The following is a 21,695-nucleotide window of genomic DNA, read 5'->3' as shown; positions in this document are numbered from 1 at the left end:
GGTCACCGTTAGAAATCTGAGGAGACAGACCTTGTGCCCAAAGCTGGTCACACCCAGCTTATGAACCACCCCTGGTCCTGGGGCACACCCTGGGAAGGAAATGCTACTACAAGCAATTAGCAAAACCACCAGGATCATGAATACACAAAAAACTCAGAGGAAGATGGTTTTGGTGCTGTCTGAAACCAGCGTTGCAGAAACTACAAACAAACTGTGTATGCACACAGCCCAACCTTACTGATGGGTACAGCATGCTCACAGGCCCACCTGCTGTCCATACGAAGGATGGGATCTCCTGGTCCCATTCTAAAACTGTTCTCAATCCTATCCTAATGAGTATGTGACTGTGCTGCAATGTATCCCGTACTTTCTACTGAAACCCGCTGAGAAGATTAAGCACTGTAAAGCATCTTCTTCACAGCACCAGGCAGAATGGCTTCAGTACACGCTGCTTAGTCCAGAACTGGCACCTCCAAAGCTCAAGGCCTTGCAGCTGCTTTCGCTGCCAAATGAAATCTTGCATCTGCAATAACCCAGGCCAACAAAATCCATGACAATCCCCAAAGAAAGAAAACAGGGCGCATGTCACTGAGGTTTTCATTTCCTTTGAATCACAGTGAAGTCCTGAATCAGAGCTCCACCCACAGAGGGCTTTGGATTCAGATTGTGACTTCCTCTAAGGACTTGAAGCAAGCAGAAATAAAGCAAAGTAGGCTGGAAGAGAGCTGAACTTGCATCTTCCCAGGACATTTGCTACAATGTGGTGCAATTATTCACGTTGCTTCAGATTTGCACTTTCTCCAGCTGGAATCAATAGGAAAAGTTAAACACAATATAAAGCACATTGGCATTTCCTCATATAAGATGCATTTCACTGTTTCCTGGTAAGTTGTAAGCCTACTGGCGATCCCTGGCTTGCAGCAGCCTCTGAACTGTGCCCAAGAATAGTCTGGGAAAAGGCAGGTTGGCCTTGCAAACCTCTCTCATCTCTGCTCCATTGTGGCTCAAAGTCACCTCTCCCAGGGTCCGGTGTACATCTGTAGCTCAGACTGCCAAGAATATTGCAAAGTTATGAGGAAGTGCTCTGAGAAAATCTATAGAAAGATAAGAAATGTAAAATTATAGATATGGGAAGAAGACTATGGAGATGGGGATCACTGGTAACCCATGGTTTCAAGAGATAGAACACCACCATTGAAAAGGTGTAAAATCATAAAGGAGAAATCATGAGTCTAATGGGCAGCCATTGTGTGAAGGCCAACAATTCAATCACGCTGTGTGTTGGTGGTGTTGGCATTACTGATGGAAGAAAGCAACAGCGACTCAACCAAGGAAGGTGCAGACAGGCTCATCCTTCTTCTCTCACATATGCCTGCCTGGCTAAGAAAGTCTCTGCTGATGCCTTCTTTGGGGTAAGAATCAGTGCTGAGCCCAGCAGCTAGTTAAATCCCAGATATACTTTCATGTGCTAGCCAGTAAATTTATACTTTCAGTCTGCTGGCAGAGCATCTCATGCATGGTGAAAGATGCTCAAACACACTCAAAAGAAGGACTGAAGCCGTGCCTGGAACTTGCAATGAAGGCAGTGCTCAGGAACACTCCTTATAGCCACATCATCCAACCATACAGACACAGTCGCTGTGTCATCTCCACGCACAAAGTAAACTCAATTTCCCCCTGGCTAGTCATTCACACCTTACTTTCATCTCCCACGCTCAGTTATCACTTGACCTACGAATGGCTTCTAGAAGACGGGGTTCACTTAATCTGCAAGTTACAACTAAGACAAACCAGCACAGCACTGAAATCAGCACCTTGCAAAGCATACAAATGTGTTTAAATTTAAAGACATGACAATCTTTCATTGATAGGAAAAAACATAATGTTCTTGCAGGACATCTCTCTCTACTGGACCTAGCAGACTGATACTGAGCTTAGCCCATGCAGCTGCAGCAGGCACAACAAGTAGGGTCCCGATTTACCTATCAGTTGTTCCTCTCCCAAAGTGGATTTGGGCCAGGAGATATCAAGAAGCTGAACATTTCAGCTCACGCACATACCTGTACCAACATAGGCTACAGCTGCCAGAGCCAAGCTGGTCTCTTCCGCTGTGTGCTCAGCCCACACTGTCTTCTGTTAGCACAAGGGAAGTGACAATCCTTTTTGCAGCAGAGATATACCTCACATAAGCAGGATAGCAGTTAAACCATGGGACATTTAACAACTCAATTCTCATTTTTCTCTCCTAAATGTACCCAGTGTTCCCCTGTAGTCTCCATTCTCATGCTTTACCTTTCTTATTGCTTGAACTAATGCTTGGTACTTCCAGCTTCTCTTCAAAGTTATTCATAGCTATATGCTTTCTCAGAAAGCAGCAACCACAGCCCTGTACTGCGGCTCTGCGGTGCTTAAGACCAGAGCATAGAATTAGACAAGCAAGACTTCTGTAGGGAAACATCACACATTTCCAGCTTCACAACCACTTGTAATATTTTCCAAATCCTCCCCACCTTGTTAAGGAAAATGAAAGCTTTAAGTTACTCCAAAGGCATCTCAAGGCCTTTTGGTTTCAACTGAGCCTTATTCACTTTGCAATTCTGTTTTATACTCTGCCAGCCCGCGTGTAATAAAAATCAGGGAGCAATTTCAGTTTTAAATTTCATTTGCCACATGTGATTCCATTTACTGACTAAATCCCAAACCTCTCTAAGTTCCTTTTGTTCTCCACAGGTTGTTTATTACTCCCCACAGTTTTACACAATCGCAGATTTTTAATAAGTTACATATTTCCATCTTTCCCAAGAACACTAGTAGCGAAGTAAGGAAAGACATTCAGTAAGCCCCTAATTGCTACAATCTCTATCATATCAACACACTTTTCTGAAAAAATATTTCTACCACACACAGACCTTGCCATGCCTACCAGTGCAGACGTAGATATTACCATGCAGCCTCATCAAAAAGTTTTTTTCTGTACGCCTTGCGGTTGGCTTCTGCTTTTGCTCTGCTCCCCTCTCTCTGTGTTTCTGCTCCCACAGGGAAACGAGTGGCTTTGCCCAACATGCCCCAAGTTAATGCCTGACTGCTTTGCTGGGCCGCTTTTGCCCTAGGCCAGCTCTTCTGTGTTAGTTTTTAAACCAATTCCAAAAGGTCCTGCAGAAAGTGCACATGTCCCGCTTTTCTATTTCTGATCATAACTCATACACTCAGAGACAGGTAATCCCATTATCTGATTAGATGATGCCAGTTTTGTTTCACTGTTAACGAATCCCTGCTGCCATTTCAGGACATAATCCTGATTTACCGTAGTAGCAGTTATTGCTTTAACAGAACCTGGCTGGACAAAGAAAAGAAGGCTAAGACATTCACACAGATAAATTGAGCATCCATAGTTATAAATGCCAAAATTAAATAAACAGACTGAAATATCTTAAAGTTTTGGAGGGGACATAAAACTTCATGTTGCAGGACTTAAATCAATTATAATGAAAGGGATGAAAGTCTCCTCCTGGCCAGAATACAACATAAACGCCTACTGCAGCATGGTTTGCCTCTTCAGCAGCTGGCGTTGGTCACTTTTGGAGATAAGCTGTTGGGACGGATAAATTGTGTGATCTGGAATGGGAATGATGGTGGTCCAGCATGTGTAAATCTCAGATAGGCCATGGCTGCAAAGAAAACTTGTTTGGATTAATTTTTGCAACTATCAGTGTAAGCAAATTATTGATGGTGTTAGCATCTGGACATCAGTTTGGTTTGCTGAAATAAAAGCAGTCAGGCTAAGCTTTTCTTGCCCACTCAAAAATGATGCAAAAGTACGTCATTACAAAAGCAGCTCATGTTGCAGCAATGTCATAACCACGACATGCTAACACACTACAGTGCTACCTCATCCAACCTGAAACAAAGACTCCAAGACCCTGAGTCTCATCTGCTTTGCAGAAAGGCCAGGAAAAGCTGAAAATCACTTACACGTAAATTTCTGTATCTTTTAACTGTTTAACCAAGCCCATGGCAAATCTAAGGTACTGCGAGTCACAATATAAAAGGTAATATGAACACAAAGCCTACATCCTAAAAACAGCACACCAGGATTGAGAAGCTGGATTAAGTTACCTTGAAATTCTTTCCTTCTATCCAGATATTGTACAAACGTCCTTTGTACCTCATCTTTTTTTTATCTGCAGCTTAGCTGAATGAATGCTGTGCTTTTCAATGGAGATTATTTTGATTGCAAATATCTGGTCTAACAAGTCAAAGTCAACCTGATCACACGAGAATTTGTTTCTTTTGGGGTTTTATATTGTAGTGTCTCACTGCAAAACACAGACTTTTCTTTTGCAGCGAAGACAGGGGGGGTAAGATACATCTCACTTTCAAATAGCAGCCTAGAAGACAGTGATCTATCTTAGGTAGCTATTTTAGAAGGGAACAAATCACCTCCAACAGTGAAGCTCTCTCTTTCCATCTGTTAATGATAGGCCTAGATAAACAATTTAGAAGGCATGCCCAGATTTCAGAAGACTAAAGCTAGTAAAATGTATTCCCTCCTTTAGATGTCAGGAATCAGATGAACAACTACAGTGGGACAGAGGTCTTGTCTTCTGTTTTATGCGAAAGATCCAAATAAAGCTTTAAATTATATGTTTGCAAACGACCTCATTTTACACAGGAAAATTGACTTTATCCTGACAGATCTGGATGAAGCAAAACTTTACTGTATCCAGAACAGAACCATCACCAAACCGTGCTGTTTCCTCAATTTGAGCACTGTAGGAAAAGAGTGATTTCACTGTTAAAAACACAAAACAAAAAAAATCCCCCATCTTTTTTTCCCCCAGGGAGAAGCACTCAGCTTTTTAGTCTGGTATTTCTAGTTGACAGCCTGCCACTTTGTGCTCATAAAACCCTTTGACCAGTCTATTCCGAACATATTAAAACTGTTCTCCAGACTGCTTTCTACTCTGACTCCCCAGAAAAATGAAGGCATTCTACACTTAGATTTGTTTCCTCCCAAGTTCTTGTTTGAGATATCTTAGAGAAAGCTGAAAATAATTAAAACTAACAGAAGCAAGAATAGAGGTGTGAAACTCAACAATGAGATGCCCACACGTGCAAAATACCAATGTCAGTTCCTTACCACCAGCAGTAGCTGATGACAAAGCAACAATTTTTTTTCTACCAAAACCTAAAGTCATCTTTCTGCTGCCTGAATAATCTCTCATCAGTGGATGCTACTATTCCTAAAACTGCCATCGTCAATCACTGCACTATGGAGAACAGTGTCCTATTCCAGTCTGCGAGACATCTGTCAGTAGGATCATTCTCTGTCCATACAACCTACCTGTTCCTGTATTTCCACACAGAGCCTCACTTTTAAAGAACAGAGAGGGTGAGGAAGGGTATGACACAGTACTCACTTGTCTTCTGTACTCCCAAATAGGGTCATACACCTTCCATCCATTTTCTGGAAAAACTTCTTTGTATTCAAATGCAAAAAGTGGCTGAAAAAAAGAAAATGTGCCATTAAGAGCCCACTCAGTGTCCATTTCCAGGATGTTTAATATCTAAAATAAGAACCCTTGATGGGTACTTTTTTTTTTCCCCCACTGTATTACTTTTCTTTCAAGGTTTTGTTAAAAAGATCAACACACTAACTGTAGGAGGTCACTTCTACAACAGCGTATCTACCTCAGTACCCCAGTCCTTGTCTATCACCCAGTACTTCGTGGACAAAAGAACTTTGTTATAAGAGAGAAAGAGAGAAAGAAAAGACTACTTGTGCAAGAACACTCTCACGTATTCAGAACTAGATCCTTCCAACATGATCATGATCCTAGGCAACATGGGTATCCCTGCTTGAACAGGGAGGTTGGACCAGATGGATCCAGAGGTGGTCCATCTAAACTCCAGTGATTGTGTGACTCAATCAGTATTCGATGCAACGATCGCAGAGTCACAGGATGACTGAACACATGAACTGCATTCCAGGTTTGGAAGCAGTGCAGTCACCATTAGCTGTAAACCGCTGATGGATGTCACCGTGTTTGGAATATTTTACATCCACTATGAGGATGATCAGAAAGTTATTCTTCATTAATGAAGTAACCCAACCCAATGGTAGAAGACTTTTCCTGTTTTCTATACAATTCTGACGGAGTTAATCTTCAGACAGGTTTAAAACCAGCATTTCACCTTTTTTAACATAAAACGTGTCATGTGAATATTCTACCAGGTAGGTGAAATTCAACAAAACAGTTCACTGCCACTCTGCACCTTTTGGTAACAACATGGGAAGACAACAAAACAAAACAAAACATACTTACAAGATTATTTGAAACTGGGAAAGCATATTTCATTAGATTCTCAAATATGGATCGTCTAGTCCTCCCTTCAGGCTTATGAGCAAATCTTAAGTTTCTAATGTCCTAAGAAAGAAAAAGGAAATCAAACTGTAGATTTCTAAACCACTTCAACATCCAACAGAACTCCAAAAGTTAGCATGCAAAACAAAGTCACATCATGATGTTCTTTACTGATTTAGTACTGCACATTGAAGAGTGTTGTACAGCAGCTCTGGGTTTGGCTTGATAGCCAGCTGTAGCCTTCAATAAAACCTGCCACAACCACAGGGGAGTAAAGGGAGTGCATGGACAGTACCTTGCCTCCAAATGAAGCTCCCTACCTGCTGAAAGTCTAGGGGAGAGACCTAGGGACAACTATCTCAGATTGGTAGGACTTTGTGAGACAGCTCCTACTGTGCTCCCAAGCTGAGCTGTGCTAGAACACTACTGGAAGGGACTGCCTCACAAAGCATCTCCATAGAGATGACGCACGTAGGGAGCTGAAGCCCAGCTAATTCACTGCAAAGTAACTAATGCCAGCTCCCTTTAAAACCTCCAGCTCAGAGCACTCAAAAGGCTGAGTGAAACTGAGAACTCCTCCACTTTGCATGGCAGCAGTTTCCACAAAGAGGGGTAACCCAGGACATCTTTTCCACACTTATCTACAGAATCAAATTCAGGAACTAAATAAAGCATTTCTATAGTGCCATGATTTTCCAGTCAAGCCTACAAACTCAAACATTTGTAGTAAACAGTTTAACAGCCACCAGCATGAAGTGAACCATCAAGGTCAAGTACATGAAGATGGTAAAGTAAGTCAGAGAATAAGGAAAATGGCAAAGACTGTCTAACAAGACTGAGATGAAGTGACAGGTCTCACACAAAATTTCTTTATGCATAAGCTCTATATGTACTACTCTGGTACCAGTACTAAACTGCTGTGCATCCCCTGGGCCAAGTGGGCTGCAATATATATGTATGTTGTGTAGTACCAAGGAATCTATCTTTTAGTCTGTGCCTCAGTTTCCCATCCAGGGAAACAATGCAGTTCTTTCTAAACCTCACCGTGTATGCAAGTTTGCATACAGGTAAAATGGCTGAGGACTAAGAGGCACACTTTAGAAATTTACTACCTTGAAAGAAATGCAAGAATAGCCTCAAGGGGAACTGAAGGTTACTCTCCAGTTCCTCACCACAAAGCACAGCAGCAGGTGGACACAAGCCAATGACCTCGAGAGACTCATGAACCCCTTTTTTGCTCTTGAAGTGCAATTGCACTGAAGGCATTCCATACTGCACAATGAGTAGAGCCTTCCTGGGATGTCCTGGTAAGCAATGTGAAGGTCTCAAGGATTGCACTACTGGGATAAAGACTTAGGTTTCTGCTATGAAGAGAAAAGATATTACCTAGCACAAAGCCTTAAAAATAGGTTTGGATCTCATCCCTAATGAGTGGAGCTACAGAGTCCTGGAAGTGACTTGCACAATCAGACATTTTTGTAGTACATGAAATAACACTGACAGCTTTTCCAGAACTTCTTACAATATTATACAGAAAATCTTTTAAAATATATTTTCCCTTTCTCCCACTGTAAAACAGACATAAAAGTTTACCTTGCATACAATCTCCAGCCCATAGGAATTCTCACCACGACTGGAAGCACCTCCTATTTTCTCCACTCTGTTGATAACACCTAAAGATGCATCTAGGACAAAAGGAGGGTCCTGTAGACAGTTGAAATTTGTGAGTTTAAAAAGGGGAGGGGAGAAAATCCCAGCTCCTGTTCCCTTATGCCTATATTCCCAAACATACAGCTATGATTCACACACAACTACACTAAAAACCACAAACAAACCAAAATATACCTAGGTCCTCAAGACTGAACAACCCACAGAAGCAGATGGTTACAAAGGCTTACCCGTTCCATGCTTTTAAAGTACAGTCTATAATTGGTAACAGTAAGGGTTCCTCTGATGGCTCCAGTGAAGGGGCAGATGTAAGTAACATCTTTAGCTTTAAAAAAAGAAAGAAGGAAAGAAAGAAAAAGTGAATTTCATGGTTAATTTATGGGAGAAAAATTATTACAGCAAATATACTCAGGGTGTTCTACTCTTCAGACCATGAAATGAAAACAAGCTTAATCGGGTGTGCTAGCCTAGAACTAACATGCAAGTTTCAGTTCTGTTAAGAAGATAAGAGTTTGGGCATAAATCAAAGTAAAGACAAGTACAATCACCTGGAATCTCACATTTGGACAGAACACAATTAAACAGTCAGTATTTAATGCAAACTATTAACTTCCTGTCTCAGCAGTAGTACCAGTACCAGAGAACACCGTGCATGAGAAGGGACAATTCCTGCCTAAAAGCATAATATTTGAAACTGACAAATATCTGCATAAAAAAAAATGATTGCCAGCAAGCTGTTTTGTGCCATCAAGAGCAAGAGAAGACAGTTCTCCTGCAGATGGCTTTTAGGATGCTTAGGTCCTCCTGCACACCCTTACACACAGAGTCAGAGTCACATTAGCAGTCCCTGCTAATGGCCCTGACTGAAGCCAGCAGAGCTGCAGTGACTTCCAGCAGCCAAAAATCCACATAGCACCCAATTGCCAGTGATGTTAAACTTTAACCCAGTGATCAAATTACTCTGCAACAATTCAATTATTTCTGAACCTGAGTGACGGTGACTCAAACCAGTCCCCTTCGTAAAAGGCCTCAAACGTTTCTCACTTGCGCCGGCAAAAGGAAAGAGGTGCTGCTGGTTTTCCACAGCAAACACCTCCTCTAACTGCCCTTCTGTTTTACATCAATTAAAAACGCCAACATTCAAGTTGTTCCCCCCCACCAACACTCATCAGTGACCTGTCACACCTTCTGTCACTGAACAGTGGGCTGGCTGTGCTGTGGCGATGCTGTTACCAACTGGTAGCAATGTTCCTCAAACACAGACATCCTTTCAGAAGGAGACCCACAGACTACAGCTGCCAGATCCATGGAATTTGGAAAAGAAAACAAAATCCCCAGCCCATCTTAAAACCTTAGGCCTACAAACCCTAAGGGATCCATTTTGCAAGGGCTGCAAGAAGGCAGTAAGAAAGGTCACCTCCCAGCCAGGTGACAGCCACCATTGCACACCAGGGGGAGGCTGCTGAAGGGACCAAAATTTCTTCCACCCTTATCCCATAGCTTTCAGTCTGGAAGCAGGAGGGACACTGCCTTACTCTATAGCACTCATCTCATCCTCACGTCAGCTCTGCTTCTACAAAGTCATTGTTGACTCTCTAGATTCAGATACTGAGAGGAATCTTTAAAAATCAACAGTGGGAAGGCAGCCAGACCCAGCTCTGGTTGCCTTCAGAGCCTTAGCTAGAAAGTTCCAGGGAAAGGGGAAGAGGAATGACAAGTCTGGAGCAAAATAAGGAGCAAAGAATTTTTGGTTTAAAATATATACGCTAGCAACCTTACTATTCATTCATTTAAAATGAAATGCCTCTGTTGTAAGGGCTATTAAACACAAAATACTCCAGCTCTAATTAAACCAATGTTTGTTTCATTACTGATGATTATTAATCACTTCTTTCCAAAGAGTAGATTGACAGGAGCTTAAAAGCAGACTCGTGAAACTCGTAATAAGGGTGAGAGCACCCTGCCTGGTTGATCCACTATAGTTCTCATTATTGAAAAAGCAGTTTCTATATGTTCTAAACAATTTAAAAATAAAAACTACTAGTAAGAGGAGTGTGCACACATCTGAAAAAGAACAGGAATTCCCAATAAAGGGAAAAGGTGCTAGAAAAATGTTTTCCAGGTAAGGAATCTTTGGCATAATCTCAAACACTGGTCTTGCCAATTTATAAGCCACACCACCTCTCACATTCACTAAGGAATCAATTCTACTTAATTACATTACACATGTACACATGTATATATAACATCCAGTTGTTTGACCTTAATCCTCCTGTTTCTATGATTTCCACAAGTGTATAACTGATAAACAGGGTCCTTCAAGGCATTCAATTCCTCCACTGTTTGTGCAAATGTGGATACCAGGTATGAAAGAGGTTGTACTAGAGCTGCTACCAAGGGAAAGTCTAATATGCTCAGTCTCACTCTGCACTCTGAACCCCACCTAGCCTTACAGACTCACGTGACTCGCTGGGTTATTTGCTAACATATAGAACACTGCTAATGCTGATCTCCACGAACCCTTCAAAATACAGTCTTGCTGAAACAACCTGCATGGTCTTAAAACATCAGCAATTTGCTATTGTTGGTCAATGACCACCGAAGTATTTTGCTCCATGGATATTCTACTTGGTCAAGCAAACAGCAAGTAATGTACTCTTTGCTTACCCATGTCTTTGATGGTTTCTCCTGGCAGCAAAGGTGGCTCTTCCATTTCTGCCAATTTATTAGTCTCTCGTAGGACCTACATAAAAGCAGTAGAAAAATAAATGGATAACATTTTCATAAAGTGAGAAGTCTACCCTTATCTCCAACAAATCAACAACATGGAGAACAATAAATATTCAAAGATCCTGAGGTACTGTCTCAGCCTCTGAAAGCTCAACACGAAGCACGTGAGACCACGGCTCAGTCCTGCAATCCCTGAGCATGCCACTGGGCCACGCAGAAGCGTTGAAGCGAGGATGCCTGTGATGGAGAATCTGCTCAAGCAGGCTTTGCTCTGGCAGAACACATACCATGTGGCTCCTTTGCACACTCTAATCTTCTCCTCAACTTATATGTAAGCCAAACTCTCTGCCCACCTTTACACATAATCAAAGGGACAGGTTAGAATGATCAACTACTACCATGATGCTATTAACTATGCAGTAGAGCAATTGCTTGCTTACACTGAGGAAAGTGATGAAAGATGTCTTATCATATCAATATCCTCAGCGAGGATCCAACAACAGCAGAGATACACATTGGGCTCAATGGTAATAATCTCATTAAAATGTCACATTCTTATAGGCATGTAGATGAGGAATAGGTTAGCTTTTTTCTGCTGTCTGCCGAAAACTCCTCCTCCACCTTCCCTTGGGACAAAACTTTCTTTGCAGTAAGTTTTGATATAACAGTATTTACACAAGGGTTGTCACTCGAACAGCGCAGCACACTGAGGTGGATATTTTCAGAAAGTATGTCTCTAACTAAAGAAGCATAACAAATTCAACAAATCCAAGTGCGAAGTCCTGCACCTGGGTCAAAGCAACATCCACTACCAATAGAAGCTGGATGATAAAAGGATTGAGCGCAGCCCTACAGAAGAAGACGTGGGGGCACTGGTAGATGGCAAGCTAGACATGAGTCAGCATTGTGCCCTCGCAGTCCAGAAAGCCAGCCATACCTTGGGCTGCATCAAAAACAAGCACAGCCAGCAGGGCAAGGGTAATCCTGCCCCTCTACTCTGCACTGGTGCAGCCTCACCTGGAGTACTGCGTTCAGATGTGGAGTCCTCAGTACAGGAGAGACATGGAGCTGTTGGAGTGCGTCCAGAGGAGGGCCACAAAAATGCTCCAAGGGATGGAACGTCTCTCCTATGAGGACAGGCTGAAAGAGCTGGGGCTGTTCAGCCTGGAGAAGGGAAGGTTCCAAGATGACCTGAGAGTAGCCTTTTAGTATCTAAAGGGAAGCTACAGGAAAGAAGGAGGCAGACTCTTTAGCAAGGTCTGTTGTAACAGAACAAGGGGAAATGGTTTCAAGCTTCAAGAGGGTAGATTTATGTTACATATAAGGAAAAAGTCTTTTACAGCGAGGGTGGTGAGGTACTGGAAAAAGTTGCCCAAAGAGGTGATGGAAGCCCCATCTTTTGAGACTTTCAAGGTGAGGCTAGATCAGGCCCTGGGCAACCTGATCTAGCTGTGGATGTCCCCGTTCACAGCATGGAAGTTGGACTAGATGACTTTTAAGGTCCCTTCCAACTCTAAGGATTCTATGATTCTATGACTTTAACCTGATGCGTAAACTTCCTTCCTATGGCAGGAAGTAGATAGGAAGAGCAGGTGTAAGCAACTAAGATTAAAGCATACATGGCCAAATGCAGATGGATCTGTATCATAATGACCATGCCCTGAACTGGCTAAATGACTACAATTAGCAGCACCTGATTGCTCAACCCAATAGCACAGAGAAGAACAGGTAAGCCAGTCCAGACTCTGCCTCCTGCTGTAGCAACCGCAAGACTCTGGATTTGAAGTTGGCTTGCACCCTTCCTAGTGGAGACAGGCAGAGAGTGCTTTTGTCTGCTCAGAAAAATGTGCAGACTTGGCCAAAATGCTTTCTTTATCATAATGTGAGGAAGGAAGAAGAATTGGCTTAATTTAATATCAGGAAATCCCTGCAAAGAAAATTGAAAGATATGGCCTAAAGTGGCACTTACAGCCTGACACATGTGTGGTCAACTTTTATGTAGGATCAAGCCAAAGGGAGACCTTCAGGGATGAAAAATTTCTCTCAACAACACAGAGAAATGAAAACAAAAACTGAAGAAATCCCATGCCACAATAAAAGCACGTTCCAGCATTTTCACACAACAGATTGATGTATAGATGAAAAGATTGCTAAGATCAAAGCCTTCTTGAGAACAAGATGTACATTTCAAAAAATGCATTCAAATGACTAAAAATTACAATAATAAAAATGAAAAAGCAAGCGTGGTCCTAATTTCCTAATAGGAACCTCCCAACTGGGGAAATAAAGGAATGTGCCAACCTGGGGCAGCTCTTACCTGGGAAGCAGCCAGTGCAGCTGGGACTGATGTGAATGGGGTGGATGAAGGGAAGTCAGCACTGACAATGAGGAACTTGCAAGAGAGCTTCTCCCCCACATCAGCAATACCACTAAAAGCAAGGCTTCACCAGTCTAACTAGCAGAAATCTATGCTGGGGACTCCTTGTCAGCACAGCTGTGCTGGCCAAAGATCACACACCCCATCAAAACGCTGACTGACGGCCTCCCCAGCAAAAGCCTGTGATGTAGACCCAGTCTCAACTCCTCTGTGTCAATTTTTGCGCTTGAATAACAGCCTTGAAATTAGCAGGATAACATCTGGATTATGCCAAATGAGATGGAGGCTTCTAGCTAATTAGTCCTTAAGTGGTGGTCGTCTTTGCTGCCTTTTATCTTGGAAGGACATAAGTGAAAAATACACTCTGTGTTCAGGACAGGATACATGACTTCTTCTGGAAGGTCTGTATTCAAACAGGCAGCAGCTGCTCTTGGATCGCTGGGGCCAGCAGCTGGACTCACTGCTCTCCTGCAGATGTCGGCGGGAGCACATCCAGCAGTAAACATTTGGAGGACTGGGTTGTATCTTAAGCCAAAATAAATATGAGGTAAGGTATACAGAAAGCGTTCAGCAGGACAAAGAGCTGCTGTGGTCATTAGGTGGGCAGTGCTCAGGTGGGCTTTAAACACTGCACTGAAAGCAGGAGACAGACAGATGAAGAGGAAAGCAGGAGGCAAGACTAAGATCTCCCTGTCCCCACCGTTCTGAGAAAGTTGAAAGCCGTTTTTGGTTTTAAAACTGGCTCTTCTAAGTGTAATAAAATCCAGCTGCTCGCTCTTTGAAATGTGGAGTCCCCAGGGTCAGAAGCAGGGGTTAACAATCCAAATCTGAGTTCAGTTCAGCACAGGGCAGTGGACAAATGACCTCCTGCAAGCATAGCACTTAAAGGAAATAAAAACGAAAGGCAGAAGCCACTGACCCCCCCCCCCCCCCCTTATTATTATTTGGTACAATTAAGGACTAAACTATTATTTTGACCATCCTCTAGCTGACTTCAGCCACATGACCTAACTTGGGTAACCCAGTACAAGCTGCCTTTCCGACGACTGCAAAGTCAGTGCTTACACATCACCTATGAATAATGTTACTCCTCCCAAGAGGCTGTGACAGACAGAGTCAGAAAGCCCAGCCCAAAGGCTTCTCTGGTGTGCTGGTCCTTATGGCATCTGCCTCGCTCTAGACCTTGAATGAGCCTCCTAGATGGAATGTGAACACTTGAAACCCATGCTGGCAGAAACCTAGAAATGAACAGTAGGCATTTTGCTGAAATCCACCTCCATCAATGTCTCCTTAAAATTGATTTGGGGAAATGCAATCTGTGTGCAGCTGACAATGCAGGCACAGAAGAAGACATCTGGGGCAGTGCTAAAGGTCAGCATGTTACAGGAGGGAAGAAAAGTGGGTGGATAAAGAAAGAGAAGCTTTGTAAACAGATCTAGGGGAGAGACTGGGAGAGGACAATGAAGTGGTCGTGTGCAGCTCTGGGAGGATACTAGCTTTCTACAAGAACCTTCTGCCCCTTATATGACTAAGGGGATGACGTGAAAGCCTCCACATCTTTACTTCCTACCCCCAACAACGGTTCATCAAACTGTCAGAAAAATCTTTTTATGTACTTAAGCCTATTTTCAAGACTCTAAAAATGAGAGTTTTGGACCCTAAAGAAAATATAAATTTAGCCCTCTGCACATTCTTGCAAAACAGAACTAAGGGCCACAGTGAGGCAATGAAGCAGACAGGGGAGCTCAAAGACACAGCTGCAGCAGCCCGGCTGCAGAAGAGCAACACACCAGAACAAGCTTTATTTCTGTCTTCTACTGAGTAGCATACTCTACCCATCACACCCATCAGCAGCTCTCCAGGATAGCGAGCACGCACCTCAGCACCCAAGAAATTCCTGCTGCAGCTCAGGGAGGGTGTGAGGACTTCATGCCACCACCTACCTGTGTTCTCCATTCAAGCAGCGACTTGGCAGAACAAACCCACACCTGCTACATTTAACAACTGCTTGTGGAACTCCAGGATCCCATCTTGTGTTAGCTCATCCCACTTGCCCACAGCTGAAGGTGCAGAGCTCCTTTACACCCTCCCACTTACTTAAACCTTAATTGCTGATACCTCCAGATCTCACCAACTTGTGAGCCCCTCTTTTGCTGACATGGATAGAGTCAGGGGAAGAGCCTGAGATCATGCTAAAGAGCTCTTTGCCTCACCACTCATCTCTTTGTACTGCGATTCAGTTCTGCCAAGCCTCCCCAGCCGTGTGAATGCACTGCCTCCGAACACAGCAGCCAGCACGCTGCTCCAAAAAAGTCCCTCTCCTGATTCATGCTCCTGCACGACTCATGCACGCAGCTGATCAGCCAGCCTAGGAGGTATCGAGTTAATCTTGGACAGTAAATCCAACCACGGGGTCTCAAAGGTCTGAGCATTGCTGGACACTGTTCCAGGACACAATACCTGAGAGGGTGTCCCTAACACCGTACTGAGAGTTTTCTTTTGCCTGTGAACAAAATAACAGATACGTTTTCCTCTCGCACTTCCTGTAGGCTTTTACCTACCAGCTGAGCTGCACAGCCAGGATCGCAGCAGACATCCTGCTCTGGCTGATGCAGAGCCAGGATTACCTCCTCCCAGCAAACCTGCCAGCATTGCACCTCATGTAATTGCTCCCATATCTAGCTCAGTCGAGATGTCTGGGTTAGACCAATGGTTTCTTCAGTGCAGATTTTTCTGTAACTTCGGCTGTTTTGACAGAAGTGGCTTGTGGTGTGACTACACAAGCAACCAGAAAGGCCTAATGACAGGGTGGGAGAGGGAGCACAGCTAGGCCTTGACAGGGCCTCGAGCAGCCTGACCTCATAGAAGGCGGCCCTGCCCCTGGCACGGGGCTGGGCAAGGCAAGGCCCCTTCCAACCCAAACCATCCCGTGATTCAGCAGCTTCAGCCCTGGACATATCTGCTTCCATGTAGCAGACCACGAGTCTCAGGACACAGAGAGATGCTAAGAGAGCATCTGAGGCTTCTCCCAATCATTTTCTGTTTATTCCCTTTTACTTTTTCCTGAGGAGTTGAGTCCTGAAACCGAAACACAGACACAAAAGGAGGTTTTTGGCCTTATGCAGTATTAGAGGAGACTACGGGTTCAGGTCACCAAATGGCTGTTTTGGCCCAATTCTGCATAGATTCTGCTATTCTGAAACAACCAGAATTAAGAGAAATAATCTGTTCTAGACAAAATTAAAATGTACCCTTCTGTGATTCCCCCCCCCCCCCCAACCCTGAATTAATTTCTCCTTGGTAACCTCCTACTCACTCCAAATGATTTTGCACATTTTAAACAGATTTGTGATGCACAAAGCCATAGTGCTGGTGCGAGACACGCTGACACTGTGACCACCTTACTCCTGCATTATTGCCTTCCCCTAACCACGTCTGCTTTGCCTATTCAAAAGCCAACCTTGGAGCTGCTTCTGTTCCAACAACATACAGTTCTGTTCTGTTTCCTATAACAGGAAACGGCTCTCTTAACTGATCCCTTGACATAAACATATATAACCTGTATATAGAGACAAACATTACACACACACGCATAAAAAAATGCCTTTGCATCTGCAGCCCTTGAACTCACAGGTTTGGCATGTTTGTCTTGTGACTGCACACTGGTCAGCAGCAACAGGCAGGATATAACCAAAGGGGACAGGAATTTATGTTTGAGCAAAAGAATACACACACAGAAGTAGTAGATTTTAATAATAAGTAGTTTTCAAATCATCGGTGAACATTATAGATTAGAAATTTAATAGCCAAGTGAAAAGTTTTGTCTCCTACGTGAATACATTTGTCTGACACTTCAAATTTTAATGGACTAGCTGAGAATAGTTATCAAATGTAAGCCTTCCTTTTAGTTTGCTGTTGGTTTTTTAAGTGCTTTCCTTCCTAGGGCTGGCACATGAGTAAGTGCCCTTCTGAATCAGCAGTCTTGCAGTTCTGCAGGTAAAATGGCCGGTGAACTGCAGGAATATCTATTTCATCTACACCCACAGATCTGCATCTCAGTTAGTCACTATAGCACTCTCTACAGCGAGTAGAAAAAAATACCACCTAGGAGGTCATCTTCAGGATGACTGCCTTTCTTCCCAGCAATGGCAGAGCATGCGGATAAATAAATCTAACACAGACATGTGCACCTGGTAGGGAAAACCCAACTCTGGTGTCTCACTCAGCCAAGTATAGCAATGCCCAACCTGGATACCCCAGTATGACGGAGTAGTCGAACTACTTTCTCAAGAGAAGTCCAAACTTGCTGTGTGCAGAGAGGCAGCAAGAGGTGAGCCCACTCAGATCCAAAACTGCATGAACATCAGTAAAACAGGCATGACTCCAAAGCTCATAGCGCACGGCTTATTAGCTGAGTTACCAGAAACAGCTTTTGGGTTAAAGCTGGCTCCTTTCTCATGTCTCAGAGAACCACGGAAGAGAAGTCAGCCTTTCTGCAAAGGTTCAGCCATAGGATTCTTTTTGCATACTTTTTTTTTTTTTTTTTAAATCTTCTTTGTAAATCAAAGCACTACAAAGTAGTAAATCAAAGAAACCTTTTCCTTTTAACTGTCTTTTGGTTGTCTCAGACCACGCTCATCTACCACTCCCCCTTAATTGTCATCCCCCATCCCTTTCTTCTTCCATGGCTGTTGCCATGAATGTCAATCAACAAGGGACAGTGCCACCGTGGTACATGAATCAGGGTATATCATTACCCTAACAATAGTTTGAAAACCTCTGAAATAAAATAGATACAAATAACTCCTTCCAGTCACCTCAGAAAGTACATGGAGTCCTAATTCTGTCTAGCTGATGTTACCAAAAGCTGCAGAACTTACACAAATATGCACAAAATCAAGACTCATATGCTTATCTTGGATAATTTTTCATTGGTGCATTGATTTCCACTCTAAGTGAAACATTTCTTACAAGAGAGAGGGGCAAATTTGGAAGGCACATTTTTTTCTAGCATTTTGCTGCCAACATGCTTCTGTCCTTCTGCTTTCCTAATGCTCAATTAGGAGAGCAGTAAAACAGTAGCTCTGCTTACATGATAAATCCTCCTCTAGACTGCAAATATTGTACTTTGGAGAGATTTTCAACTGCCATTTAAGTCTATTTTAAGTGCACTTCGAAAAGATTTATGTACTACACATCCTACTGGAAATGCAATAGAACATAAATTGAGCAAGTAAATGGACTCTGTTGATTATTTCTGAATCAGTAAGAATACCATCGCAGAAAGAACAACAGTATCCCTGCACGACTGAGGCACAGGGACTATTCTGAGGATTATGACCAGATGCACTGGAAAATTAGACATTTAGACCAGCAAGACATTAATTGCAGGGAAATGCTTTGTGTCTTATCCTTCTGGGACATCAGAAGTTGAAAAAAAGGAAAAAAGAAAAGACCACGGGCTCACAGAGCATTCCAGAATAGAACACAGAGAATCAAACATACTGTTAAAGACCACATCAAACTTACTCAGCTGCTAAGAGAACAAATGAGTAAAGAAGGCTTCCTAGCTTGTTTATAAAAACAACACAAGAGGAACTTAAGTTATCAATAAAATGTTCTGTCAACAGACTAACACACTACTCCAGAAGACAATAATCACATATAACACATGCTACAACTGACTTTTCAATTGTGTTCCTAGTCCAAAAATACAGATTGCAAATTGTGATCCAGACCTACCGTGTATGTTTTCAGAAAGCATAAAAAGGCTTGAGAAATCCACTTGCTTACTTCTCACTGCCTTAAAAAAAAAAAAATCTTGAAACAGAATCTGAAGGCTAGTGTACTTAAAATAATAATAATAATACAGTCAGCAGGGTAAGAGAGGAATTCCCCTGGAGGAGGAAGTAGCCACTCGGCAGAATTTTCCTGGTGTTTTCTGCTTTGTTTTCTCCACGATGAACCTCTCCACTCAGACTCAAGCTCCTAATGATGAAGAAGTCTCTTTGGGTTGGCAATTCTCGCAGGCCATTGCCTTCTAAGGCAAAGCTTAGAAGCTCAAAGGAACACATTGTTGAGGGCCACTCGTTCCACCACGGCTGGCTTGTCTCTTCAAGTTTGTATGGCTTGGTGCCTCGAGACAATTCTCTTATTGGGCTCCAGCAGAAAGTCATCATTGACTCAACACAGCAACAGTCCCTGGCACAGAAGGTTGCTGATAGTATCTATTCAGACAAGTCCAACATTTTTTTAATGCAGAACCTTCCTCATTGCCAAGGGTTCTTGAAAGACAACAGTTCTGTTCTCCACTGGCTGCTCAAGAACTTTGGAAAGCACATTAGCCTTACTCCCTCCTTTTTTAGTTTTTACTCTATTTTGTTTAGCAAACAGCTGATAAGGGAAAACAGATTACATTTTTTCAAGGAAAGCCTTAAAGTAATTCAGTGAAATTCATAGCATCAGTCTGAAGAAATGACAGAAAAAGGCTCTGACAACCCAGAGTTACACATTCTGCCAACCAAAACAAGTTACAGACAAAAGTGTCTCTGTTGCCAAGAATTTCAATTAGGAAACTATTGTTATGTCAGATAAGGAATCGAGGTATAAATAATTATATATTTACAGTCAATAAACAAGCACACCGAGGAGAAGGATGATGTTTTGTTCAGTGCAAAAACATACACAGAAAAATCAAATCTTGGCAAGTGCCTCATGAAGTCACATATCCGACTGCTCCTTTTAAATACCATGCTTGTTCATTCCTGTCAGATTCCTGCTTCAGTATACAAAACTATAAGAATATGAATAACTCTTACCCAGTTTAAATCAGCGTAAGGAGAATTCTTGCACTTTGTAGCTAAGAGAAATATGGCAGTTGGTTACAAAGAGCCGAAAACGTTACTGAGTAACATCTGAAGGCCATTTGCTTTTTCTTCTTATTTTCAATTCCTAATAGAAGGCAATAATAAATGCTTCCAGAGATTTCCTTCACTGCACGTTACTTCATATTTAAACATTCAGGTACCTCTATAAAATAAAAATTAGCAGTGATTGCTGTCTTTGCTCTCTTTTAACTAGAAGAGCACTTAGGGAGTATTATTTCTGCGTAAAGGAGACAGAAAACTGACTGCATCTGGCTTTTCTTCCCCATCTCATTTGCATGAAATCAATATTTTGCAACCCAGAGCTTGGCTACTCTGTGTTTCTGCTTCCTTGAAAGGAGGAGGTGCAGAAAGGGCCTTACTAGGGAGAGGTGGGGAGGGACAAGAATTTCTAGTTTAAAAAGAAAAATAATTGTAATTCCCATGAAATATGTAGTATTTACAGTCCTAGAGACTGGAGTCTTGGAAAAACAAGTTAATGGCAGGGGTTAAATTCCAGCTACTCACTGGGCTGTCCTGGAATGACCACAGTTATGGACAAGAGCATTATTCATGCTCCAGAACGTTTGTGTCTTTGTTCATCCACGGCTTAATGCTCCAGCAAAGAAAGGAAACCCATTTCCCACAGATGCACACACGCAATTAGCATAGCCAAAAATCAGAGTTTCAAACAGTCAAAGTTGTTCTCCAGAAGATTTTCCTACTGCTCAGACATTTTAAGTCCCTCTGCTTGATCCCTTCGACAGTGTGAAGCTTCAGCCATTCTTGGATTTGGCCCTGAGCTCAGCCATGCATGCAAAGGGGCCTGCAGGAACACTACATTCATATACAGTAAGGTTTCTTTCTGCCGATGAAGCTTCCACACCTGGACATCCACAGCAATGCAAGGTGTGCTCTGAGTGAGATTATAACGGAGTCCAAAGAGGTGACAGAGAGAAACACATATGGTCAGGTCTTCCCAAACTGACAGTAAAAAGATGTACTGTTTACTTAATTTCACTGCTGTTTGCATCTAGCCAAGTCTTTTGTGACCACAGGTCAATTATCTTCGCCATCTGGTGGCTACGGCAACATGGTCTGTAATTTAATATAGTCACAGTCCACTGCACTGGGAAGAATAGCTCACATCACAAGAGACATCTTCGCATTTCCTATAAGCTAGTCTTCTTACGGGCGGTCCCACGCAAAGAGTCAAGGGCCAGCCTGAAACAGGAGAGCTTATCCCCACACATCTGCTCAGCGAGGTATGGAACAGAGTGGCAGGGTCTTGGACAACCCTGAAGGTGCTTAGGTGGAGGTTTTTCCATGATTTAGTGCTTCAAAGCTAGCATCGTTCACTAAGCAAAAAGTCCCTTAAAAGCAAAAGTAAAAACACAGCTTAATGCTTGAATGCTTAAAGCTTAAGAAGTTATGCCTCTCTCTAAACCCAGCTCTTATTGAACATGTGTTACACATAACCAAAGCCTGACACTTCCTGCATTGGCAGGGAGATAGCAATGGAAAAGCTCACTGAGGCTAGTTTTAGTGATTTACAGCAAAGGATGGGGGAAAAAGGATCACATCTTTCTTCAATATGTTTTTCTACTAACATGCATGCTCTACATAAAGCCAGACTAAGACACTTTGCACTAAAGCTAGAATAAAGTAACACAAAGGTGGCAAAGTCAGTAA

At 42.7% G+C, this 21,695-nt stretch overlaps 1 protein-coding gene across 6 annotated transcripts in view; it reads right to left on the bottom strand.

The window, feature by feature from the left end:
• The window catches only part of MTMR2 (myotubularin related protein 2), a 58,267-nt gene that overhangs the window by 12,275 nt on the left and 24,297 nt on the right, over positions 1-21,695 (bottom strand). For 4 of the 6 annotated variants that reach the window (XM_046942088.1, XM_015279951.4, XM_046942091.1 and 1 more), the window contains 5 exons: positions 10,701-10,776; positions 8,264-8,358; positions 7,959-8,069; positions 6,327-6,428; positions 5,421-5,504 (listed from right to left, as the gene is read on the bottom strand). In XM_046942088.1, the coding sequence (XP_046798044.1) occupies positions 5,421-5,504; positions 6,327-6,428; positions 7,959-8,069; positions 8,264-8,358; positions 10,701-10,746 (438 nt within the window). In that variant the 5' untranslated portion in view covers positions 10,747-10,776. Of the gene's footprint in view, positions 1-5,420; positions 5,505-6,326; positions 6,429-7,958; positions 8,070-8,263; positions 8,359-10,700; positions 10,777-18,882; positions 19,137-19,958; positions 20,258-21,695 lie in introns of those variants that run through there. The other 2 variants (NM_001039274.2, XM_015279973.4) reach the window with 2 other exon arrangements.

The sequence above is a fragment of the Gallus gallus genome, chromosome 1 (assembly GCF_016699485.2).
Source record: "Gallus gallus isolate bGalGal1 chromosome 1, bGalGal1.mat.broiler.GRCg7b, whole genome shotgun sequence".
NCBI lineage: Eukaryota > Metazoa > Chordata > Aves > Galliformes > Phasianidae > Gallus > Gallus gallus.
Note: the sequence above shows the minus strand (reverse complement) of the source record. Positions and strands in the feature narration are given on the sequence as shown.